Source organism: Capsicum annuum, chromosome 6, assembly GCF_002878395.1.
Source record: "Capsicum annuum cultivar UCD-10X-F1 chromosome 6, UCD10Xv1.1, whole genome shotgun sequence".
In the NCBI taxonomy this organism is placed as follows: Eukaryota; Viridiplantae; Streptophyta; class Magnoliopsida; order Solanales; family Solanaceae; genus Capsicum; species Capsicum annuum.
Window position 1 is genome coordinate 179,886,519 of NC_061116.1, and position 21,155 is coordinate 179,907,673.

The window sequence follows — 21,155 nt, forward strand, 5'->3', positions numbered from 1 at the left end:
AATTAGAAATTAATCATATGAAGTTTCAAATTGGAAAATTAATATAACATAAACATTAGGTAATCTCTTTAGTTTCATATTGTCATAGGATTCAACTTTGCCAGAAGCGGATATATTTAGGTTCATCTCCATCCAATAATTTGATGTAGATTATAGCTTGTGTGTAAATAAAAAAAAATATACAAAAATTAATTAGTAGATATATGAACTCATAATTTATACTAAATATTAAACTCATAAAATTAATTTGAAGGATTGAGTTACTTCATATCTATATGACTATATATCAATGTCAACAAGTAATTATCTTGTAAAATTAATCAAAATACATACAAATTAACGTGAACGCTACAAAAACATATATTCCTTGTATTTCACATGGGATAATAAGTTGATAATAAGTAGAAAACAAAGGGAAGATGAGGAAACGTAAGAATATTGAATATTGAGTCAGCAAATCCGCGGTAGTTTATAGTTGAATGAGATAATCGTGTATGACAACTATATTATGCAATATGGAAGAGCTGTATGTATGATAGAGAAAGGTGCATTTTACTTTAATGAAACATTACTCTATATATGAATTAAAACACGAAAAGTAAAGAATCCATTTTTAAACTACGTCACGGAAAGTGCAAATAGAAAATTCAGTGTAGGGATAACGGGGGACACCAATTATATATACTAGTATATAATACGACCCACGCGCGTGTATCTTACTTCAATGGATTTAATTTTATAAAATTATTTTGATATTATAAAAAAAAAAAAAGTATGTGATGATTAATAAATAAACTGATGATTTTATAAATGCGACAAAACATTTAAATGAAAAATTTATATATTCGTACAAACTCATATAAAAATATTAAAAAACACTTTAAACTAAATTAAGAAAAACTACAAAGACTATAGATCCATAAAAAAAAAAAAAATCTTAAATAACTTTTCGAACTTTCCGATATCACATTATGTCGTTAGAAAGTGCTAGAAGACGACAAATCAATATTTTTACTATTATAAAGTGAAATAATATGCTATGGAAAGAATTACCTAAAGTATCCCTATTATATACTTTCAAATTTTTGAATTGTTTTTTTAATTATTCTCACGCATCTCTTAAGTAATAAATTTTTAAAAAATGTGTATTGCGTAGGAGGAAAGCCAAACCAGAAGCCAAGCTAGATGAAGAACCACTATAGCTTCCACAACTACTCTTCTCCTTAAATTTCTTCACTATTTTGATAGCAAGATTGCTCTGAGCAATTGATACACCAAGCATCATATCCCTCCACAAGGAACTTTACTTAGGTGTTTCAAACTGCATCTTATTAGCTGGTTACCGCATGTCCATGTTAGCATATCTTTCGTTGTTATATAATAATGCTTTAATATGTTTCTGTTGGAATTGAGACTAAAATCAAATTGAAAACAATAAATATAATTAGCGTTCATTCATAACTTAATAACTTAAATAGAAAAAGAGTTCCTAATCAAGCCAAGCAAAAGATAAACAAAAGGAATTTAACTCCTACATTAAAGTTAATTTGATTATGGTATATACAAGAACAAAATATGATAATAATGAACGCAAGAAGACAATTGAAATCAAAATCAAAAAAAGAGAAAAAAGTATATCCAGATCATCAATAGGATTATAACTGATCGTAACAAAAACAACAGATAGTAATAACACACAAACTACCAAAAAATACAATAATCAAGATATTAGAATAATACAATTAATTCTAATCTTACACAAAAATTTCATAAAGTCCGATCAAATGTTTATTTACAACCTATAAACTACGCAATAAAATGAATATAGAGAAATTAGGATAAGGAGATCAAACTTAACATTTACGTAAAAATTTCTTAAAAAAATTATGATTTGCGATCCCTTATAGAAATTTCACGCCATTGGAACATTCCATCAGTAAAACCACAAGCACTGAGATTTAGTGATCCCAATATAGTGTCCATATGACAATTTATATTTTGTAAGACTAAATATTTATTTCGATTTAAATTTAATTTGACATATTAGTGTGCCCTTTTTATAACAAAGAACGTCGGCACTTTCATGTTACCTTGTATCACATATTTTAGGACTCCTAATTTAAGAAAAAATCCTATCATATATAAAATTTCTATCAGTTATTTTGAAGTCCTGGTCCCATGTATTTAAGGAGTTAATATTAATATTAAATATATAACAATTGAAAGAAAAGAGCTGAAAAGACGATTTTGTCTAAAGTTTGGTCTGTTAATGAAGGGCAAAAAGTTCGATTCACTTTTCTAATGTCTTTACCCTTTTAATATATTATGTATATATATGTACATATATTATAGATTATAGATATAGATCAGTTGAATTCGGCAATTATCCATTTTCTCATATTTTTATTTCTCCGAATTCTTATTTGAATAAAGAAAATATGTCATAATTTTAAAAAGAATGATTAAAATTAATTAATTAAAATAAGATCTGAATTATAGTCAGAGTAAAAAATATTTCCCATGTTTGCTTCAATTTTTTTCTCCTTTTCCCAAGTTTGTTACTATCAGTTTTTCTTAACAGATTTTTATTTATTTATTTTAAATATATGTAGCAAATGAGAAAATAACAGATATCCAATGTCTAGTGGAACAATTTCCTGCTCAAGTAGACTCACTCCGTCCATATGTCAGCTTGTCATCTACCTGTTTGCTTTGTGATTTTACTATATTATTTCTAATTAATTTTAGATGACATTTAAGTATTAAAAAATTAATAATATTTAATAAAAAAAATAAAATAGATATTTATGACAAGTCTGCTTCAATCGTAATTTTAGTATATCACTCCTAATTAATTATTAGAGGTCATCTAAATATTGAAAAATTAATAATATTTAATTAAAAAGATAAAATAGACATAAAATAATAAATTACTTCAATAATATTTTGAATTAATTTGATATCTTATATGAGGTTCACTTGGACTTTTTTCATAAGTATTTTTATAACATCACTTCTAATTAGTTATTAATGAGTAAGACATGTATACCTTGCTGCTTCAATCGTGATATTTGATTGACATCAAAATTATATCAGTGTTGCTTGAATTGGAGTAGAAGAAAAATTATTATAAATCATAGTAAATTAAGACTTAAATTATTTTTAAAATATAATTGACTATCAATGCCACAAAAATTTGAACATGAAGAGTATTATAAATTAGCTAACAACTTAAAATAATAAATTACAATGTCAAAAAGGTATTATAAATTACAATAGTTAACGACTTAAAATATCTAAAAAATAATTAATCTGTTATATATTCAAAAAAATATATTATTTATAAATTACATAAAAAATGCTATAAATTATCATAGTTAACAACTTAAAATATCTAAAAAAATAATTAATTTGTTATATATTTCAAAAAAAAAAAAACCTAAAAAATATATATTAATCACAATAATTAACAACTGAAAAATTTTTAAAATATAAAATATTTGATTGACTTTCGAAATCTTATGGGTGTCATATTAACAACTTAAATTGTCAACTAAATAAATGAAAGTTTTAATTAACTACCAAAATTACACATATCATGGAATTTTTAAAGATCAACATTGGGTCTATGCGTAGCACAGCTAAGCCACCTATCCATTTGAGTCAGTATATGATATTTAAAGTTGTAGAAAATAATATTTGTAAAATAAAAAAAATCTATCCAATGTCGATATTTCTGTGCCATTGGTTGAAAATTGATTTATCATTTTTTTTTTCTTTTTAAAAGGAATCAAACGGCAGCATAAAACTTGAATTTCACAGAATCAATCGCCTGAGTGAAAGTGGCATAAATAACATCATTACCCTATCTACACTCGGTCCCAAAAAGTGCTTCACTTAATACTACTGAAATGAAAACGAGCAGTGGTAGAGCCAAACACAAGAAGATGTCAAGAAGATTCAATCAAAATATGTGTATAATATAATTTCATTTTATATATAAAGTAACTTTTTCCATAATTTCGCCCATATGGAAATGAGCACCAATAATCAAAAGGTTAGAATAAATGAGCTAGTTCTCATTATACATGCTATTGTATGGGTGAATCTTACTGCTTCCTTCCTTTGAAAAAGAATTATTTAGTTTGATTTAATACAAAATTTTTAAAAATAAAATAAAATTTAAATAGTATAATCTTTTAAAAAACTTAAATATATCAAAATGATATTTAATCTTGTAATCTTAAATATTTTATGTAAAAATTTGAAATTAAAATATTATTAAAAAATAAAAAAAATTATAAACGAATTAAAAGGAAAAATAAGTGTTTTTGAAAAATGAATAGAGTAGTAGCTAGTTAGTCCGATTCTCCACTTCCTAATCCTATCTCACATTCCTCTTCTCTTATTGCATTTTTTTTTTTTTTTTTGGGAAAAGAGAAGCATGCACCCTGCCTATTAGAAGCACTTAAATTAGTAGGGCCATCCCATGTAAAGCTGCCTGAATGACGACAAGACAACATAGTTACAAAATGAAAATTGTATAACTGACCAAATGGTTATTAAAGAAGCTGACTACGCGTCACACGGTCAGAGAGAACCTTACACAACAAATACTACGTAAGCATTTTCAACAAACTGAAGCCGATGTTTACGTGTACAGCATAGTAGTACTATGTATTATAGTCAACAAAAACTCTGTAAAATCAGAAAATTTGAGCTACAGTGTGGAAAGACAAAAGGAACGACGTACTAATTTAGCTTATGAGAATAGACCGCCGACCAATCATTTCATGAATTTGACCAAATTACATTAAATTAAGCAAACATCCTAGCTATTGAATTAAGTATGAATAGATTTGCGTTTGTCTTCTACATGAGCATGCTATAAATACATAATGTGGAGGAATAGTCATGCATGGGCGCCTCTTATCAGTGTCAAAACGATTGGATTATAATGGATTGAATTAGAATTTGGATTATAAAACTCTAACTATTTTTTATAAAATTTTAATTTTTACCTACATTCTTTTTCAATTAAAAAATCTTTATTATAATTATAGATCACATGTCAAACCAAAAAAATTAGTACTAAGAATTTTTAAATTTGGATACATATCAACTTCAATTTTTAAATGGACTGAAAGTTGGAAAGGGGATGAGGGTGGGGGGTCAAAATGGGCGAGCCAACATTTAGGTGGATTTATAACTCGCTCAAACTTAAACGAATTGGATGAATTATGTCTTTATAGGCTAATTTTACCATACTTTTACACGTGCATGGTGGTTAGTAGAATGGGCTCGTCAGTAGGATAAGAGCGGATTTGATATCAGACGCCTAAAAACATGAAAAAAAAAAAAAGGATAATTACATAAATTTCAACATGAGAGGTCATTAATACATAAAATCTCATACCATTTAAAAAATTACAGAAAAATTCAGAAATTGAAAACTGTTCTTGATATATATCTAACACAGGCAACTCCACCATTGTCGTCCAAAATCATGAGATTTCATCTTTCAAAATCTCTCCCAAAAAATTTTGCTGACTATCTTCCATCATAATCTCCTTTTGCATGATATTTGCCCATTCTCTCCCACCCCATTTTTCCATTTCGATTTCAACTGAAAGTAAAGTTGGATTAGCAAAAGCATTTTCATTTGGAATCTACTTTATAATCTTTCGGTTCTTGAAATTACTTTGAATAGAAGGAAGTTTTCTTAGCTATAACTGAAATGAGAAAATTTTACTTTTGTTGAGCTATTGAAGAGATTGAATTACATACAAAAAATAGTCAGATAAAATCGTTTCTGAGTATAGTTCACGGGTTTTTCTCTTTTATGCTATGGGATGTGAAAAATTGACACATGATTCTTGATCGACGCATTTATTTTTTTGAATTTGATATACAATTTCACGATGGAAGGATGGTAAAAAGTGGAGGAGTTGTTGGTGTATTTTATTGATTTTCAATGGAGGTTGAGAGAATTAATGCGTAATGATGTTAATGGATATTTTGTAAGGTGGAAATGTGAAGATGGAGAAGAAGATTAATTCATTAAAATAATTCATGATACATACGAATGCATCACTGTGATATGTATTATAGTAAAAATAATGTATTTATTTGTTCATAATATATGTATGTATACTTGCATGCCGATGTATCATGGCCTGCTAAATCATATGTAATATGAAGTTTAGTGTCTGCTCATGAAACATGTGAATTTATCTTTGTGCATGCTATCATAGTAATAAAAAATATATTATTTATTCGTGATGCATATGAATGCATCTACATGCTCATGTAATAAATTTATTATTTTTTTTATATATCTAGTAGGTTAGTACGTGTTTATGATACATATGAATATCTATGCACACAGCTGCATTATTTTTTATATCAAAGTCCATCAAATTTTATGTATCAAAGTTACTTTATCAAAATAGATTAATGTATCAATCACAAGTATCAAGCATACATGCATCAGACATATGTATCAGATAAACGTATTTGATACATATCAAGAACTTGTGTTTTCTTCCCATAATTTAAGGATGATACATATATCTGAAGTCTAATATATGAAATATATGTATCATACATATGTATTAGAGATTCCCTCTCATGATTTACTTCCCAAATTGTAAATTACAAATGATAAGATATGATGAAGAGTTTTAAAATTTGAATGTTCTCCTATTGTGGATATTTCGGAGATTCCCTGTCATTGTATACTCCCCTAAATAAATGCAATTTGGTTACTTCTTTATTTAACTAACTGATTAGGTTAAAATATATCATAGACGATATGTATCAAGGCTTAAAATATGTATCGCAAAACAAGATTTATGATATTTTATGTAATTGACAAAATCATGATAAAATATGTTAGCAGCTCCTTACACTATTAGCAGCTCCTTGACTTATGAGATTAAACCTCGTGTTTAAAAAAGAAGAAATTGTGTGGTTTACCTATAGCAGTAGTTTGAGAAATTACAGAATATAGTGATAGATTGAATTTTTATAGTAGATATGCGCGAAAACATTTATTATCCGTGCAGATATAATCAGGCAAAGATATTGTATACGTGTAAATACACTTATTATGTGTGTAGATACAATATATTTCATAATTATTATGTGAGCAGATACAATATATTTTGTTAAAGATATTTTATACACATGAATAGTGTATATTTTACTATTATTACGCACGTGAATTTGCTCTATAGATATTGTGTACGTGCATATACACTTTTTGTATGTGGGAATATGTAGTGTATTTCACTATTGACTCAGAAGAGATTTAAGTTTCAATGGTCAGATTTTTGTGAGAAGAGTTTTCAGGAGTTGAAGACTCGACTAACCACAACCCTAGTTTTGACGTTACCAGACGGTTCAGATGGATTTGTTGTGTATTGTGATACTTCAAGAGTTGGTTTGGGGTATGTTTTTATACAGGGGGTAAAGTTGTGGCCTATGCCTCTAGTCAGCTTAAGCCCCATGAAAAGAATTATCCTACCCATGATCTTGAGTTAGCAGTTGTTATGTTTGCCTTAAAGTTTTGGAGGCACCATTTGTATGGGGTGCATGGTGATATGTTCACAGATCACAAAAGCTTGTAGTATGTATCTCGCAGAAGGATTTGAATCTGCGTCAGAGGAGATGGTTAACATTGCTGAAAGATTATGATATGAGTGTTCTGTATCATCCGGGCAAAGCCAATGTTGTGGCAGATGCCCTAAGTAGATTGTATATGGGTAGTGTTGCTCATGTTAAGGGTGATAAGAAAAAGTTAGTTAGAGAAGTTCATCAGCTTGCCAGGTTAGGTGTTCATTTGGTTGATTTAGCTGAGGGTAGTGTTGGGTTCGGAATAGTTCAGAATCTTCTTTGGTTGATGAAGTGAAAGAAAAACAAGATAGGGATCCTAGTCTGGTGAAATTGAAGGAGTCAGTCAGAGGTTAGAAAGTAGAGGTTTTCTCCCAAGGGGGAGATGGTGTACCATGTTGCCAAGGTAGACTGTGTGCGTCGTGTGTTGATGAGTTGGAGACAATGAATTCTTACAGAAGCCCATGGTGTGCATTACTCGATTCATCCAGGGGCCACAAAAATGTACCGCGATCTGCGGAAAATCTATTGGTGGAGTGAGATGAAGAGGGATATTGCAGACTACTTGTCAGTAGGTTAAGATTGAACATCAAAATCTTAGTGGGTTTATGTAGGAGTTCAGTTTTCCCACTTGGAAGTGGGAGGAAGTGAACATGGATTTTGTGATGGGTTTTCCTCGTACTCGTCAACAATATGATTCGATTTAGGTCATTGTAGACAGGATGACCAAATCTGCCAATTTCTTGCCAGTCCATATATCTTATTCAGTCGAGGACTATGCCAAGCTCTATATTAGAGAGTTGATTTGGTTGCACGATATTCCATAGTCCATCATTTCAGACAAAGGTACTCAATTCACCTCTCACTTTTGGAAAACTTTTCAGAAGGGTCTTGGTACCTAAGTTCACCTCAGTATAGCCTTCCACCTCAAACAGATAGTCAGGCAGAGAGGACCATTCAGACCTTTGAGGACATGTTAAGGGCGTGTGTAGTTGACTTTAGAGGCAGTTGGGATGACCACTAGCCTTTGATTAAATTTGTGTATAATAACAACTATCATTTCAGTATTCAGATGGCTCCCTTTGAGGATCTATATGAAAGGAGATATAGATCTTCGATTGGTTGGTTTAAAGCAGGATAGTCTACTTTGGTAGGGCTTGACTTGGTGTTTGATGCTTCAGAGAAAGTACAGTTGATTAGGGAGAGGCTTAAGGCAGCCCAGAGATGACGAAAATCGTATGCAGATATGAGAAGAAAAGATCTTGAGTTTAAGATCGGTGATTTTATATATCTAAAGATCTCTCTCATGAAGAAATTAAAGAGGTTTAGTAAGAAGGGGAAACTTAGTCCCCAATATGTTGGTCCTTACAGAGTTTTGAGCCATTTCGAAAAGGTGGCTTATGAGTTTGAGTTGTCTGCAGACTTAGCATCAGTGCACCCAGCCTTCCATATCTCCTTGTTGAAGAAGTGCATTGGAGACCCAGCAGTTATCGTTCCTTTAGAAAGCGTAGATATTCAGAATAACCTTTCTTACGAAGAAATTCCAGTCGAGATCCTTGATTGACAAATTCGTAGACTAAGAAACAAAGAAGTTCCCCTTGTTAAAGTTCTTTGGCAGAATCAATCCATTGAGGGAGCCACTTGGGAAGCAGAAGCAGAGATGCGGACCAAGTACCCTCATCTTTTCTCCGCAAACTTAGATTCATCTTAAGGTAATAATTTTATTAGAATTTCTCATTCCCATGCTCAGTTTTAGTTGCATATTATTCTCATGTCAGTCATGCATTTGCAGAACCAATCCAGTATATGCCATGCTTCAGATTCAGTCATGTAATCATATTTTTACCACATATATTCAACATGTAATCTCAGTTTGTTAGTGTTTTCATCTTAACCAGTCTCATTCGAGGACGAATGTTTCCAAGGGGGAGATAATGTAATACTCCAAAAGTCCAAACCAATGTTAACGCCATGTTTTAAGCTCATGCATAGTACATTGTGGTTCTTTGATAGTTTTATGAGTTGTTTTGATATGTACTAAGGTCTCAAATAACTCTCAGCTGTTAGACGAATCAAAATATTCCTTACCGATTGAGTTTTCGATAGGAATGTTGCTTTCGTCAACTTCAAATGAGCATATCTTCTGTTCTAATTAGAATTTTCCTGCTCAAGGCCCACCAACCTGTAGAAAATTAAATTACCAATTTAGCCCAAATTCGATACTCGGGTGAGAAGTTATGACACTTTTAGAGAAAGCAGTAGCTCAATACGAGTAGTACTGCATTGCGGTGACCCCAAAAAGGACGTTCGTCCTTTTTCAGTGTGTCACCACAATTACTAGCACGTCGCTCTAAGGGGCCATTTCACAATTGTTTATTTTGCAGTAAGGCACCGCGATGGCATCGCGCCAAGGTTCCAGTTCGCATTTATCCATTTCTAAAGGCGCAACGCGATGGCACCGCATCGCGTCGTTGAAAAAAATAGGGATTGTCAACTTTCCAGTGGCTCGACGCGATTGCACCGCGTCGCACTGGGTGTCAAAATTGGGATTTTCAGTTTTCACGATTTAAATTTCAGGGACTGTTTGATCTTTTTCCATAACCCCAAATTCGTTCAAAAACAGGATTTAAGTCCCAATAAAACATTATTTGCTCATTATTTCACAAATTACTCAATCTTTCAAGATCAATAACCCTAGCCTTCAAAGTTCAAGATCAAAACTCAAGAATTCACCATCAATTCTCCCAATTTCATCAACCCAGGTATGCTAAGTGTTTAACTATGGGTTTCTTTCACCCATGGAGCCCAAGTATCCAATTTTTAATTCAAAGTTCTGGTCTTTACAAGTTATTATGATTTTAAATTGTGATTTTAACCATGAATTCCCATGAATTGTAATTCTACACCATGTTTCCATGAAATTATCATTGTTATTCAACCCCACACGTGTTAATGATGTTATTCACTGATTTAATTCATAATTAATAATGTTGATGTTGAAATCATGCTATTACTACAATCTTTAAACTATTCTCATGCTTAGCTTGAACTAGGAAAATCAAGTGTTTGATGAAATGCCTACAAGAATGAACTTTTGATATAAATATTTTCATGCTATGTCCTTAAAGTTTTAGTACTATTTTACTATTAATGCTATCGAATCCTGGGAGTTATGAATACCCAAAATCATAGCTGTTTATTTAATCTCAGTATTACCAGAATAATTTCAGAATATGTTATGAGCATTAGCAGTTCAGTCAGTTATCAAAATCAGTTAATTTTAGTATAGTTTAGTATTCCAAGTCAGTTTAGTTGGAGTAGGATTTAACACCTAGCGAACCCAGGGACGGGGGCTCACTTGCCAGTTGAGGGTGTGACCTTTAGTAGCAGTCCCCGCGTTCCATAATTACGTAGCCAACGTAGGTTGAGATGTAACCTGCCAGTTGGGGGTTGATCTCAAACAAGTACCTGCCAGTTGAGGATAACCCTTAGTCCTTCGGGACAACACTTTAATAGACCCACACAACCACTGTTAGTACCCGTGGCACGATACTAATACCCTTCCAACTGGGATCACAAGTTGGTCCCCAACTTGCTCATTGGGGCATGTTGGTAAAATGATAGCTCCCACAGTCTCAGTCCAGTAATCAGCTCAGTAATTGGTCAATTTTAGTTTGCTTGACCATAGCATACAGATATCAGATATTCAGTTATCATATTTCAGTATTTCAGTTTACAGATTATCTTCAGAACAATTTTATGCTTGGTCATGCATCCATTAGTATTCACATATTACACGCATCTTCAGCATTTACAGATCTCATGCGTTCTATTCAGTATTTCATGCTAATTATTCAGTCAGTTATTATTTATGCATATGATACCATGCATATCAGCCTACCACATTTAGCATACCAGTATATTCAAATTACTGATCGCATACTCTTTTTTTACACTATGATGTATCATATCATAGGTTCGAACGCTCAGTTTCCAGATCGCATATAGACCTTTCAGATTATCAGCCATAACAGTGGTGAATCCTCATATTTCGAGAACAAGCTATATTTACTTTCATGATTTCAGTTCAGCAGTTAGTTGGAGTTAGTTAAGGCCTGTCCCATAAACTCTTATTCAGTTAGTAGAGGCTTTCCAAACTAGTATAGTCAGTCAGTCAATTTTATTATTATTTTATTAGTTTCAGACAGTTGTTTCCAGCAGTTATTTCCAGATTCATGATCCAGTATTGTTTTCAGTTATTTAAAACCTTATGGCTTATCAGTTGTTCTTCCACACATGCATTTTGTTGTTATTATTTAGTGCTCACAACAGGTACCAGTTCATGGATTAGCTTGTGGTCCCTCGAGACTGTAAGCACCGTGTGGCCGCCCAGGATGTACTCTCGGGGTGTTACAATTATGCACACAGATACAATGTATTCAACTATGTTTTGAAGCCGAAATACAATTATATTTCATAATTAAACAAAATCTCACTATTTTGTTTTTACAAATGTGGGAGTCATTTACAATTTTTTTCCTTTATCAACTTTAGTTGAATTGATTTGGTATGAACTTTTGATGCGAGTTGGTATTTACCGGCACTTCATTTAAGATTTTTTTTTAAAATGTATGATTTAAAATATGTCATTGATATCTATGTGACTACATGTCTATATCATCTCATTAAGAGTACAAAAATAATTTAAAGTGAAATAATTCTAATTATATTTGTATTTGAGCATGATCTCGAATTAGCTTCACAAAATATGTTGTCACTTATCAGTGTGTCGGTCTTCTCGTTACACACCATGTTCACATGCATATTATCTTGATGTATCTCAATATTTTTTGACTGATTTCTAATGAGACATGTATCACTGCTGCATAAACTAGATTAACATTCACACTTCATTAGTTAGTATCTAAACTTGTCAGATTGGTGATAGTAACGGCTGTAGGCGTCGATTGGAGATGGTGGTACCATGGGTAGTAGCTAATTAAGTGATGGTGGTGTGACAATAGTGATTGATCGCAATGACAGATGATAATTGTGGTGGATGATAGTGATAGCAAATGGTGATGGTGAATGATGCCATTGATTGAGAATATATAGTGGTGACCGATAGTGATGATTGTCAATAGTGATTGTTGGTTGTTACAGTAATGATAATTGATGGTGATGATTGTAAAATGTTTAAGCTCTACCCAATCTATTCAAGGTATTGCCCACTTTCTCTCAGCCTCTAGTGGCTTATTTGGTTGGTGGTATTCCTACATGCGCCTCCTTGCCCGTTACTTGAGTACCCAAACGTCACCTTAGGCTGTTATCGTGACGCCTTTGTTACGAAGTTTATCATGGTCTAGATTTTTGGATTCATACCGTCAGTGAAAGTTTCTCAAACTCAATTAATATTAGCATGATATCCTGACCACTTAGGTTTGATTTATTTTGTCATAAAATAAAGTTGATTTCGTGAATTTATTAATTAGTACACCGAATACCTCAGAGTGGATAGCGACAGTGACAGTTGACTATAGTGTTTCCAAACGATGGTTATTGTGGCTGAGAATGACAGTAGCCGGTGATGATAATTTATAAGGGTACGCAATAACGATAACTATGAATAAATGAAATTGTTGAACTTACATGTTTGTAAAATTAAATCATTAAATAGACTTTTCAGTGGTATTAAGATTTGGTTATAAATCAAACTCATTAAGTAATTGTAATGTGAAAAAAACATAACCCTCAATTGAACGTGTATGATTCAAACCTAAAAAATAAATAAACTTAATAACTAAAATCTAAATTATCAATATTAACACCTTTATTAAGTGAAAACAGATGAAACCTTAAATAAGAAAGTACCAATTTCTCATCTCGAAATGGGGTATTTGTAAACTAGGCCCCAAATGTCTCCACCAGTTAAGCAAAAGCCCAAACCAAACGACCACTAAATGTTAAAAGCCCACAAACCAACACGAGAGTCCACACCCACTACTCAATTGAACCTCCCCGCACTCAATCCTTCTCTCCCTCCCACAAGGGTTTTTAAGATTAGGTACAATTTCATTCCTTCAATTGTCTGCCGCATTGGCTAGGGTTTTCAAAGCTTCCATTCTCTCTCTCTTCACATAATCTTTTACATCATTCTAAATGGATTCTAATCAATAGTTCTTTTTATGTATGCATTAAATCTTTGCTAAAGCTTGAAGCTTTGTATCGCTCCGTATATTCACCAAAAAAGATTCCAAAAATAAAAATAAAAATGGCGACGTTGAACCCATTTGACCTTCTGGATGGTGATGCCGAGGACCCAAGTTTGTTCATTGCTGTTAAGCAGATAAAGCAGATTCCTCCTGTTGCGTCTGTTAACAAGAAAGGTCCTGCTCAACAAGCTAAGCCTGCTGCTGCTGCTAAACTGCCTTCCAAGCCCCTGCCTCCATCCGAGGCTGGTAATTTTTTTTTTTTTTTTTAAATTCCGTTTTCTATGTGTTACGTGTGTGTATATATCTCTATTCATATATTACTCGAAGTACGCTCAAGCTGGTCTAGACACTATGGTTATAAAGAAATATATGTGTATTCATTTAGAATAATTGTAAAATTAATTTAGTTACTTTTGCTCGCTAAGCGTGTTTTGTTTTTTTTGGCGTTTATGTTTTACGCATGCTTTTTTTTTTCGGCATTTTTTGTTTTATGCATGTTTTGCTTTTTGGAGTTTTTGTTTTTTGCTGATAGCCACAGGGATCTGGCTACGATGTAAATGTGTAGTCCTTATTCAATTGGCGTTGGACAAGTGTTTTGAGAGGTTATTTTGTTTTCTCCGATACAATGTCCTTATGTCATTATGCTCAAACCAGATGTTTTCAACTTTTTCCTGTCTTTGAGTGAATCCTCCACTGTTACGTACTCGGCTAATGGTTTAGAAAGATAATATACAGTAATGAAGGCCGGTTATATATAACTCATATTAAAGACATATGATAAAGAAATACTGCAATGAAGAGGCTATGCTAAAAATAATGAAGAAATCAAACAGTAGCAACAATGGTGAAAAAACAGTAGCAATTCACAAAACTATGATAACAGAAGCAAAAGGTGATAAAAAACAGCAGGTAGTAAAAAATCCAAGAATAAGGTGGTAGTGGAGTAATACTACAATACTGATAAGGGAAACTAAACAGCGCTCGACTACCTACTAACCTTCTACTCTATTCCTTGATGAAAGATTCATGGAAAGAAAGGAAGAGTTCAGATGGAGAAAGGTTATAGAAACGCACTCAAAAAGTAGGGAATAAACTCGACAATTTTTATAATGTACCCCTACTGATACACACAAAACTCTTGTGGCTCTCTAAGGAATATTTGCTTGGTAGTGCTCTTGGTTGCCCTTGTACCTAACAGAATTCATAGGAGCTCTTACCTGTTGGTATATGGGACCATATAGTTTGGGTAGTCTTCTGGAAAGTGTATGCCCCCCACCCTCACCCCCACCCCCGCCCCGCACGTTGTTAGTGTTGTGCCTAGATGTGTTTAACCCATTAGCCGAGTTCACTGCATTAACTTATGGAGTAGGCTTCTTATATCAACTATTGTATTGTCTTCTGGCTTGTCTTGAGAAGTCTGTGAATGTATATTTTCTTGTTGTTGCTTAGTGTGAGGTTGTATGTTCAGCCAATAAACTATATTCCTATCCCAAATTATTTGGGACTCCATTTCATTCTAATAGTAAATAATTTTTCTTTTAATGCAAATTAAGTGTCTCTAATCCCACATCTGCCTCTACACAACAATTTAGCGTCCAACTAGAATACTCTTGCAAATAATGCAAGTGTATCTAAAATAACTCTTAAGCTTGTTGGTTGGATATGAACCCTTTCGCTCTGTTATGTTATATATGTTCTTGGCTAAATTCTCCTTATCCAAAGACGTTTTGGTAAATTTGAGTCAGCTCATCTCTTGTGATTTCGAGCTGCCTTGTGCCCCTGTCCAATTGCATCTCTTCTATCATCAAATTGTTGCAACTGAGTAGTAGTTTCTTCAATGTTTTATGTATGATTTGTTTGTTATTTTGATGGTATGGTAGTGTATTTTTAGTAGATGGAAAATTGAGTGTTTAGCTGGTTAGTTATTAACAGTAAGTTAATTGACTGGTGTTTTCCTGTTGTGGTTGTACTTGATAAGGGAAATGTATATTCCTGTGGCCTTAATGTTCTCTTTCTCTCCTCCTGGATATTGTTATGTGGTCTGATTTTCATGCTGATATTCTCTCATTAAGATGTATCGTATTGTTGAAAACAATGCCAGGTTTTTTGTCACCATTTGTCATCTGTTATGCCCCATTTTCATTACACCTAAGTTTTTCAATTGAAATTCTTTCCATTTTTTATTTGTCTGTTGATATTTGAGCAGTGAGGGAAGCTAGGAATGATGGCCAGCGTGGAGGAGGTCGTGGGGGACCACGTGGAGGATTGCGTGGACGCGGTCGTGGTTTTAACCAAGAATTTGTTGATGGTGAGAATACTTTTGGAAGCACTAATGGGTTCTCCGGAGGCTACAGAGCTTCTGAAGATGGAGAGTCAGGGAAACCCTCCGAGAGGAGAGGTGGATATGGAGGACCTCGCGGGGGGGTTCGTGGTGGTCGCCGTGGTGGTTTTAGCAATGGAGATGATGCTGTAGATGGTGAACGCCCCAGGAGGGTGTTTGAGCGCCGAAGTGGAACTGGACGTGGGTAAGTCATTTAAAGGAGCTCACATTACTTTTTTTATGGGTGGGTGGGTGAGGGGCCTCTGATTCTCTCTGATGTGCTTATTTAGCTGGTGTGAGCTTGAATGTTTCAAGTGTTTATGTACTGATTGTCTTATTGTATAGGTATGAATTTAAACGAGAAGGTGCAGGTCGTGGGAATTGGGGAGCTCCCACTGATGAGCTGGCACCGTGAGTCCTTTCAGCTAAATTTCTTTCTTTATTCATCATGTTTGTTGTTTCTTATATAGTTTTAAGAATTTTGTTATTGCTTTTGAGTTCAGGGAGAACAAACCTGTTAACATAGAAGAAAAGATTGTTGATGCCGAGAAACAAGATGGGCAAGCTGATGATGCAGATGCGAATAAGGACTCTCCGATGGTTGAGCCACAAGAGAAGGAACCTGAGGAGAAGGTTGCTTTCCGTATTTTCTGATGGACTGTTTTCCACTTGTTTATATGGTCTACTTCTTCTGATGCAAATTAGTCTGTATCAGTGCATCATCTTTATCTTGGTGACTTGCTGGTTCTTCTATAACAAGTTATATGATTCTGTAATGGACATTGCATGCAATCATTTTCTGAACAGCTTGAAATTTTAATAGTAAACTATGTTGAATTTTTGCATTTTAACTTACATTCGATTTCAATACATAAGTTTGCCTTGCACTTGTTCATGTTGCTTACAGATCGTTTATTTGCATGATCCTATTGTCTTGTACTTGTATATGTATTGCCATTTGTTAACAACATACTTGTTTGATATGTAGGAAATGACCCTAGAAGAGTATGAGAAGGTAATGGAAGAGAAGAGGAAAGCCTTATTGGCTCTAAAGCCCGAGGAAAGAAAGGTCAATTTGGACAAAGAGTTTGCATCAATGCAACTTTTATCAAATAAGAAGAATGACGACGAGGTCTTCATTAAGTTGGTGAGATGTCTGACATATGCTCCTATTTAGTTGCTTTAATGTGCTATTAGGTACTTGATTATGCTCTATTAGTATGTTAATAATCTTGCTTGGAAAATTTTCCCCAGGGTGCTGAGAAGGATAAGCATAAGGAGGCAGTGGAAAAAGCCAAGAAGGTACTTTTACGTTTTTAGCACCTTGAAACATCTAATTTGGTTTGCAGCAGCTGGCAGCAGGTTTTGTTGTATATTGCATCTTTTAGGGAGTTGTGACGCCTTATTATCCTACTGCTATATTGAGTCTGATGTTTTTTATTTCTCAACCTATTCCACTTTTCCTTCTGTCTCCCTTCCCATTGTTGTGGGAATACAATGTGAAGGGTGAGGGAAGGAAGCTTTATGCATGCCCATGTAAGCAAGAGGATTAGCCCCCCTCCCTGGAAAACATTTTGTTGTGAATCTTAATGATGTCATAGTTTCTCACTAATTGCTATAGCAAATGTAGTCAGAAAAAGAGTTAGTAGAAAGTTACCTAGTTGCGCTTGCACTAGCTAAAGATCCTAAATCCACATCTTTACCAACTTTACTGGCTCATTTACGAGTGACTTTGCATCAAGCAACTCAGCTGACCTTTCAATCTACTTTGAAATAGTATGAAGATTCCAGTTGGGTCAAAGCTACCAAGTTCAAAAAAAATTTAAAAAATCCAGTTGGTCATGTAATCTATTTGTTCTAGCTTCTGCTGTTGTTGTTGCAGAGCTTTGGTGATTATGTTGCAGATTTAGTCGATTTCTCAAGTCGAAGCTGTTTCTGATGTGCATGTGTTCTTTTCCGAACTGATACTTTTTAGTCTCTTGTAAAGTTTTTCCCAAGTTGAGGAAGTTCATTTATGTTTTCCTAATTTGTGATTCCTAGACCCTAGTTTCAATATTTTCCAAGTACCATTTCTTTTGCTTGGTGGGCTAGTGATGCTGGGGCATGTATATTTTAATATGGGGTTTATCTTAAGGTTAGTCTTCTCCGAAGACCTGATGCAATAGGCCAACCAAACATCTATAGGTCCTAAAGAGCCCTGATAGTGTGTACTTCAGTTGAATTTTCTACCATCATATATATAAGTAGGTACAGAAGTTGCTGAAACAGATGGAGGTTTTAAATGCTGAAAACTTTTTTATATATTATGTTTTGTAGTGACAATTGTTTCAATTCAATCTTTTGTAGACTAAAAGCATCAATGAATTTCTGAAGCCTGCCGATGGAGAAAGTTACTATCGCTCAGGTGGCCGTGGAAGAGGAGTACGTGGTCGTGGAAGAGGTGGTAACGGTGGAAACAACGGTTTTGAAGCACCATTTGTTAAAGCACCATCCATTGAAGATGTAGGGCAGTTTCCTTCCTTGGGCGCCGCCAAGTAAGGAAGCAGAACTTGCCATCTGGGTTTGTGTCAAATTATGCCGCAATTATCATGTATGGGCTCTGATGGCAGAGTATCTCCAGGAATCTGTTCCTGTATAATCATCCGAAACCTTTATAGTTCTTATTAGTGTAAAATTCAAATGACTTTCTGTGGTTTTATGCCCTTGAGTATTTATTTGCTTTGTGCATGAATGCCATTTCCTCCTTATAGGCATTAGGGTTACTATTAAATTTTTCGTTTTAGTTAAGCGAGGTCAGATTCTGATCTGGAGTTTTTCCCCGTTAAAACAATTTTGTTCCTTTTGCAAGCATTGTTTTGTTCTTGTTCAAAGCAGCACTTCCTAGTTTATCCTCTTTTATCTTATTCTCAAATGCCTAGATGTCGTTGACTAGAATACAAATCTGAACTGTGGAAATAGCCTTTTGTGAAAATGCAAGGTAAGGCGGCTGTGTATCGTACTGGTTTGGCCTGCCTTTGGGTTCCTTGCATAGCTGGAGCTTTAATGCATCAATTGGTGGGCTGATGTCTCTTTTTTTCCACCGGTGTTCGGTACCCGCATTGGATGCACTGCACCACAACCCATGGTGGTGTGCTGCCGTCCTTGCTATGGTGAAATTATATTCTTTCACTGTAATATTTTCTTCCTAAAATTTTGGTTTCCCCCTGTTGTAATTAAATGATCCTGAGCCAAGGTTGACGTCTTGTGTTCTTGATCTGGTGTAAGCCTCCACTTTGGTTGAATGTGCTGTGGCTAATTTGGGCAAATGCATTACTCCGCTAAGCTATTTAAAGAACATGAGCTACTCTATATGATCACGCTCCCCAAAAAGAATGTATATTATTAACACACTAGTCTGGGCCGTTCTTGGTGAAAATAAGGTCTTGAGTTGGTTGAAGTTTTTTGGAAAATACTCTAGGGAAAATGATTTCCCTGGTGGTAGTGAAAAAAATAAGTTTCACAATTGGCTTTTCACATTAGTTGCTTCAAATACACCTCATCTTTGCCCCCTATCCCCACTTCTCATAATGTTCATATAGATTATATACAAATGCTTTTAGAATAATAACCTTTGTTTATCAAATATGAAACTAAGAAATTTATCATTATTCAAGAAAATATTTTTTTACATCGATGGTACCTTACCAATACAGAGGTGAATTTATAATATGATTGGAACCTAAAGCTCTGACAACCCACACGAGTAAGAATTTTTAGAAACCATCTCTTACTATTATAGAATTTTTAGAACCCATCTCTTACTACTATAAAATTAATATATATACATATATATATATATATCAAAATATGATATGCTTTTACGTGCAGTGCACTGCTTGATGTTGGGTTTTAAGGGGGGGGGGGGGGGGGAGTATTTATGCTTTTTCTCATCTAAATGATTGGATTCAAAGAAAAATAAAATACATCATTGCACAACATACCTCATTTGTTTCTAATTTTATACAATAATTAGAAAGGGAGGGAAGGGCGGGGAAATGAGGTGGTGGGGAGTGTCGGAGAATATGGAAGGAGGGTGGTTTTGAAGAAATGAAAGGAGTGGGGTCTTGAAGAAGAAGATGAAAAGGGGTCGGGGTGTTTTTATTTATTATTTTTATTTTATTATATATAATTAAATTATATATAATAATTTAAAAATTATTAAAATATTCCAACAAGGAGCTAAAGTATGCAGGCAATACATTCATTTCACATTTTCTTACAAAATTATCTATTTGTCACGTTGGGGCTTAGTAATTAATTAAGTTGAATGCACTGAGAAGTTAAAGTAAAAGATATCCCGTCTTAATTAATACTAGTGGCATATCGCCCGCGCTACACGTAGACCCAATATTTATCTTTTTATTTTAATCTATGCGATACATTTTACTTTTTAATTTATTTAAAAAAAAAGATTATTTTTATACTTTTAGAAATAATTTATTTTTATATATATATTTTTAATAAATATTTTATAATTACACAAAATTTAAGGTTTAATTATATCACGAATTTTAAAATAGCATTTTATTTTTCTACTCCATACTTAATCAAATGGTGTCATATTTATTGAAACAAAAAAATAGTAAAAAAAAATAAAATTTAATTTTTTTGTTTTCGTATTTTATGTTTCGTTTATTTGTACCGAATAAAATTTAAAATTTTGATCATTCAGAACTTAGCTGTTAACTAAGTGAAGAAAATTTTAGGATTAAAGTGATGAAATTTAGTAAAAGTGAGGCTAATTAAACAACTTCAATGACTCCCCAGATGGAAGAATATAGGACAACTTTTCAAATCTATGGGTTCACCTTGTTGAAATTTTTGTACGAGTGCCACGTTAGCAAAAAGACACTGGACAGAGGTGGTGTTTGATAATGGAGAAAGGAAGAGGAAAATAAGAGGAAAAGGAGTGGTGAACAACACGACAACAATGACGGTATGAAGAGAGGACAAGAATGAAGATAAAGAAG

General features: G+C 33.4%; 1 protein-coding gene across 1 annotated transcript; it reads left to right on the plus strand.

Annotated features, from left to right (window-relative positions):
- Positions 1-13,610: 13,610 nt before the first annotated feature.
- Positions 13,611-19,016, plus strand: LOC107872931 (RGG repeats nuclear RNA binding protein A). Its single transcript, XM_016719602.2, has 7 exons — positions 13,611-14,072; positions 16,033-16,351; positions 16,492-16,557; positions 16,650-16,779; positions 17,135-17,293; positions 17,401-17,448; positions 18,493-19,016. The coding sequence occupies exons 1-7, from the start codon at positions 13,886-13,888 to the stop codon at positions 18,682-18,684; spliced, it is 1,101 nt and encodes a 366-aa protein (XP_016575088.2). The 5' UTR covers positions 13,611-13,885; the 3' UTR covers positions 18,685-19,016.
- Positions 19,017-21,155: the final 2,139 nt, after the last annotated feature.

What these genes read in the sequence shown, in the direction of transcription:
- LOC107872931 (XM_016719602.2), top strand. Translation starts at nt 13,886, where the DNA reads ATGGCGACGTTGAACCCATTTGACCTTCTGGATGGTGATGCCGAGGAC. An exon ending in CGAAGTGGAACTGGACGTGG is followed by an intron (nt 16,352 to 16,491) that starts GTAAGTCATTTA and finishes CTTATTGTATAG; the next exon opens with GTATGAATTTAAACGAGAAG. An exon ending in CCCACTGATGAGCTGGCACC is followed by an intron (nt 16,558 to 16,649) that starts GTGAGTCCTTTC and finishes TTTTGAGTTCAG; the next exon opens with GGAGAACAAACCTGTTAACA.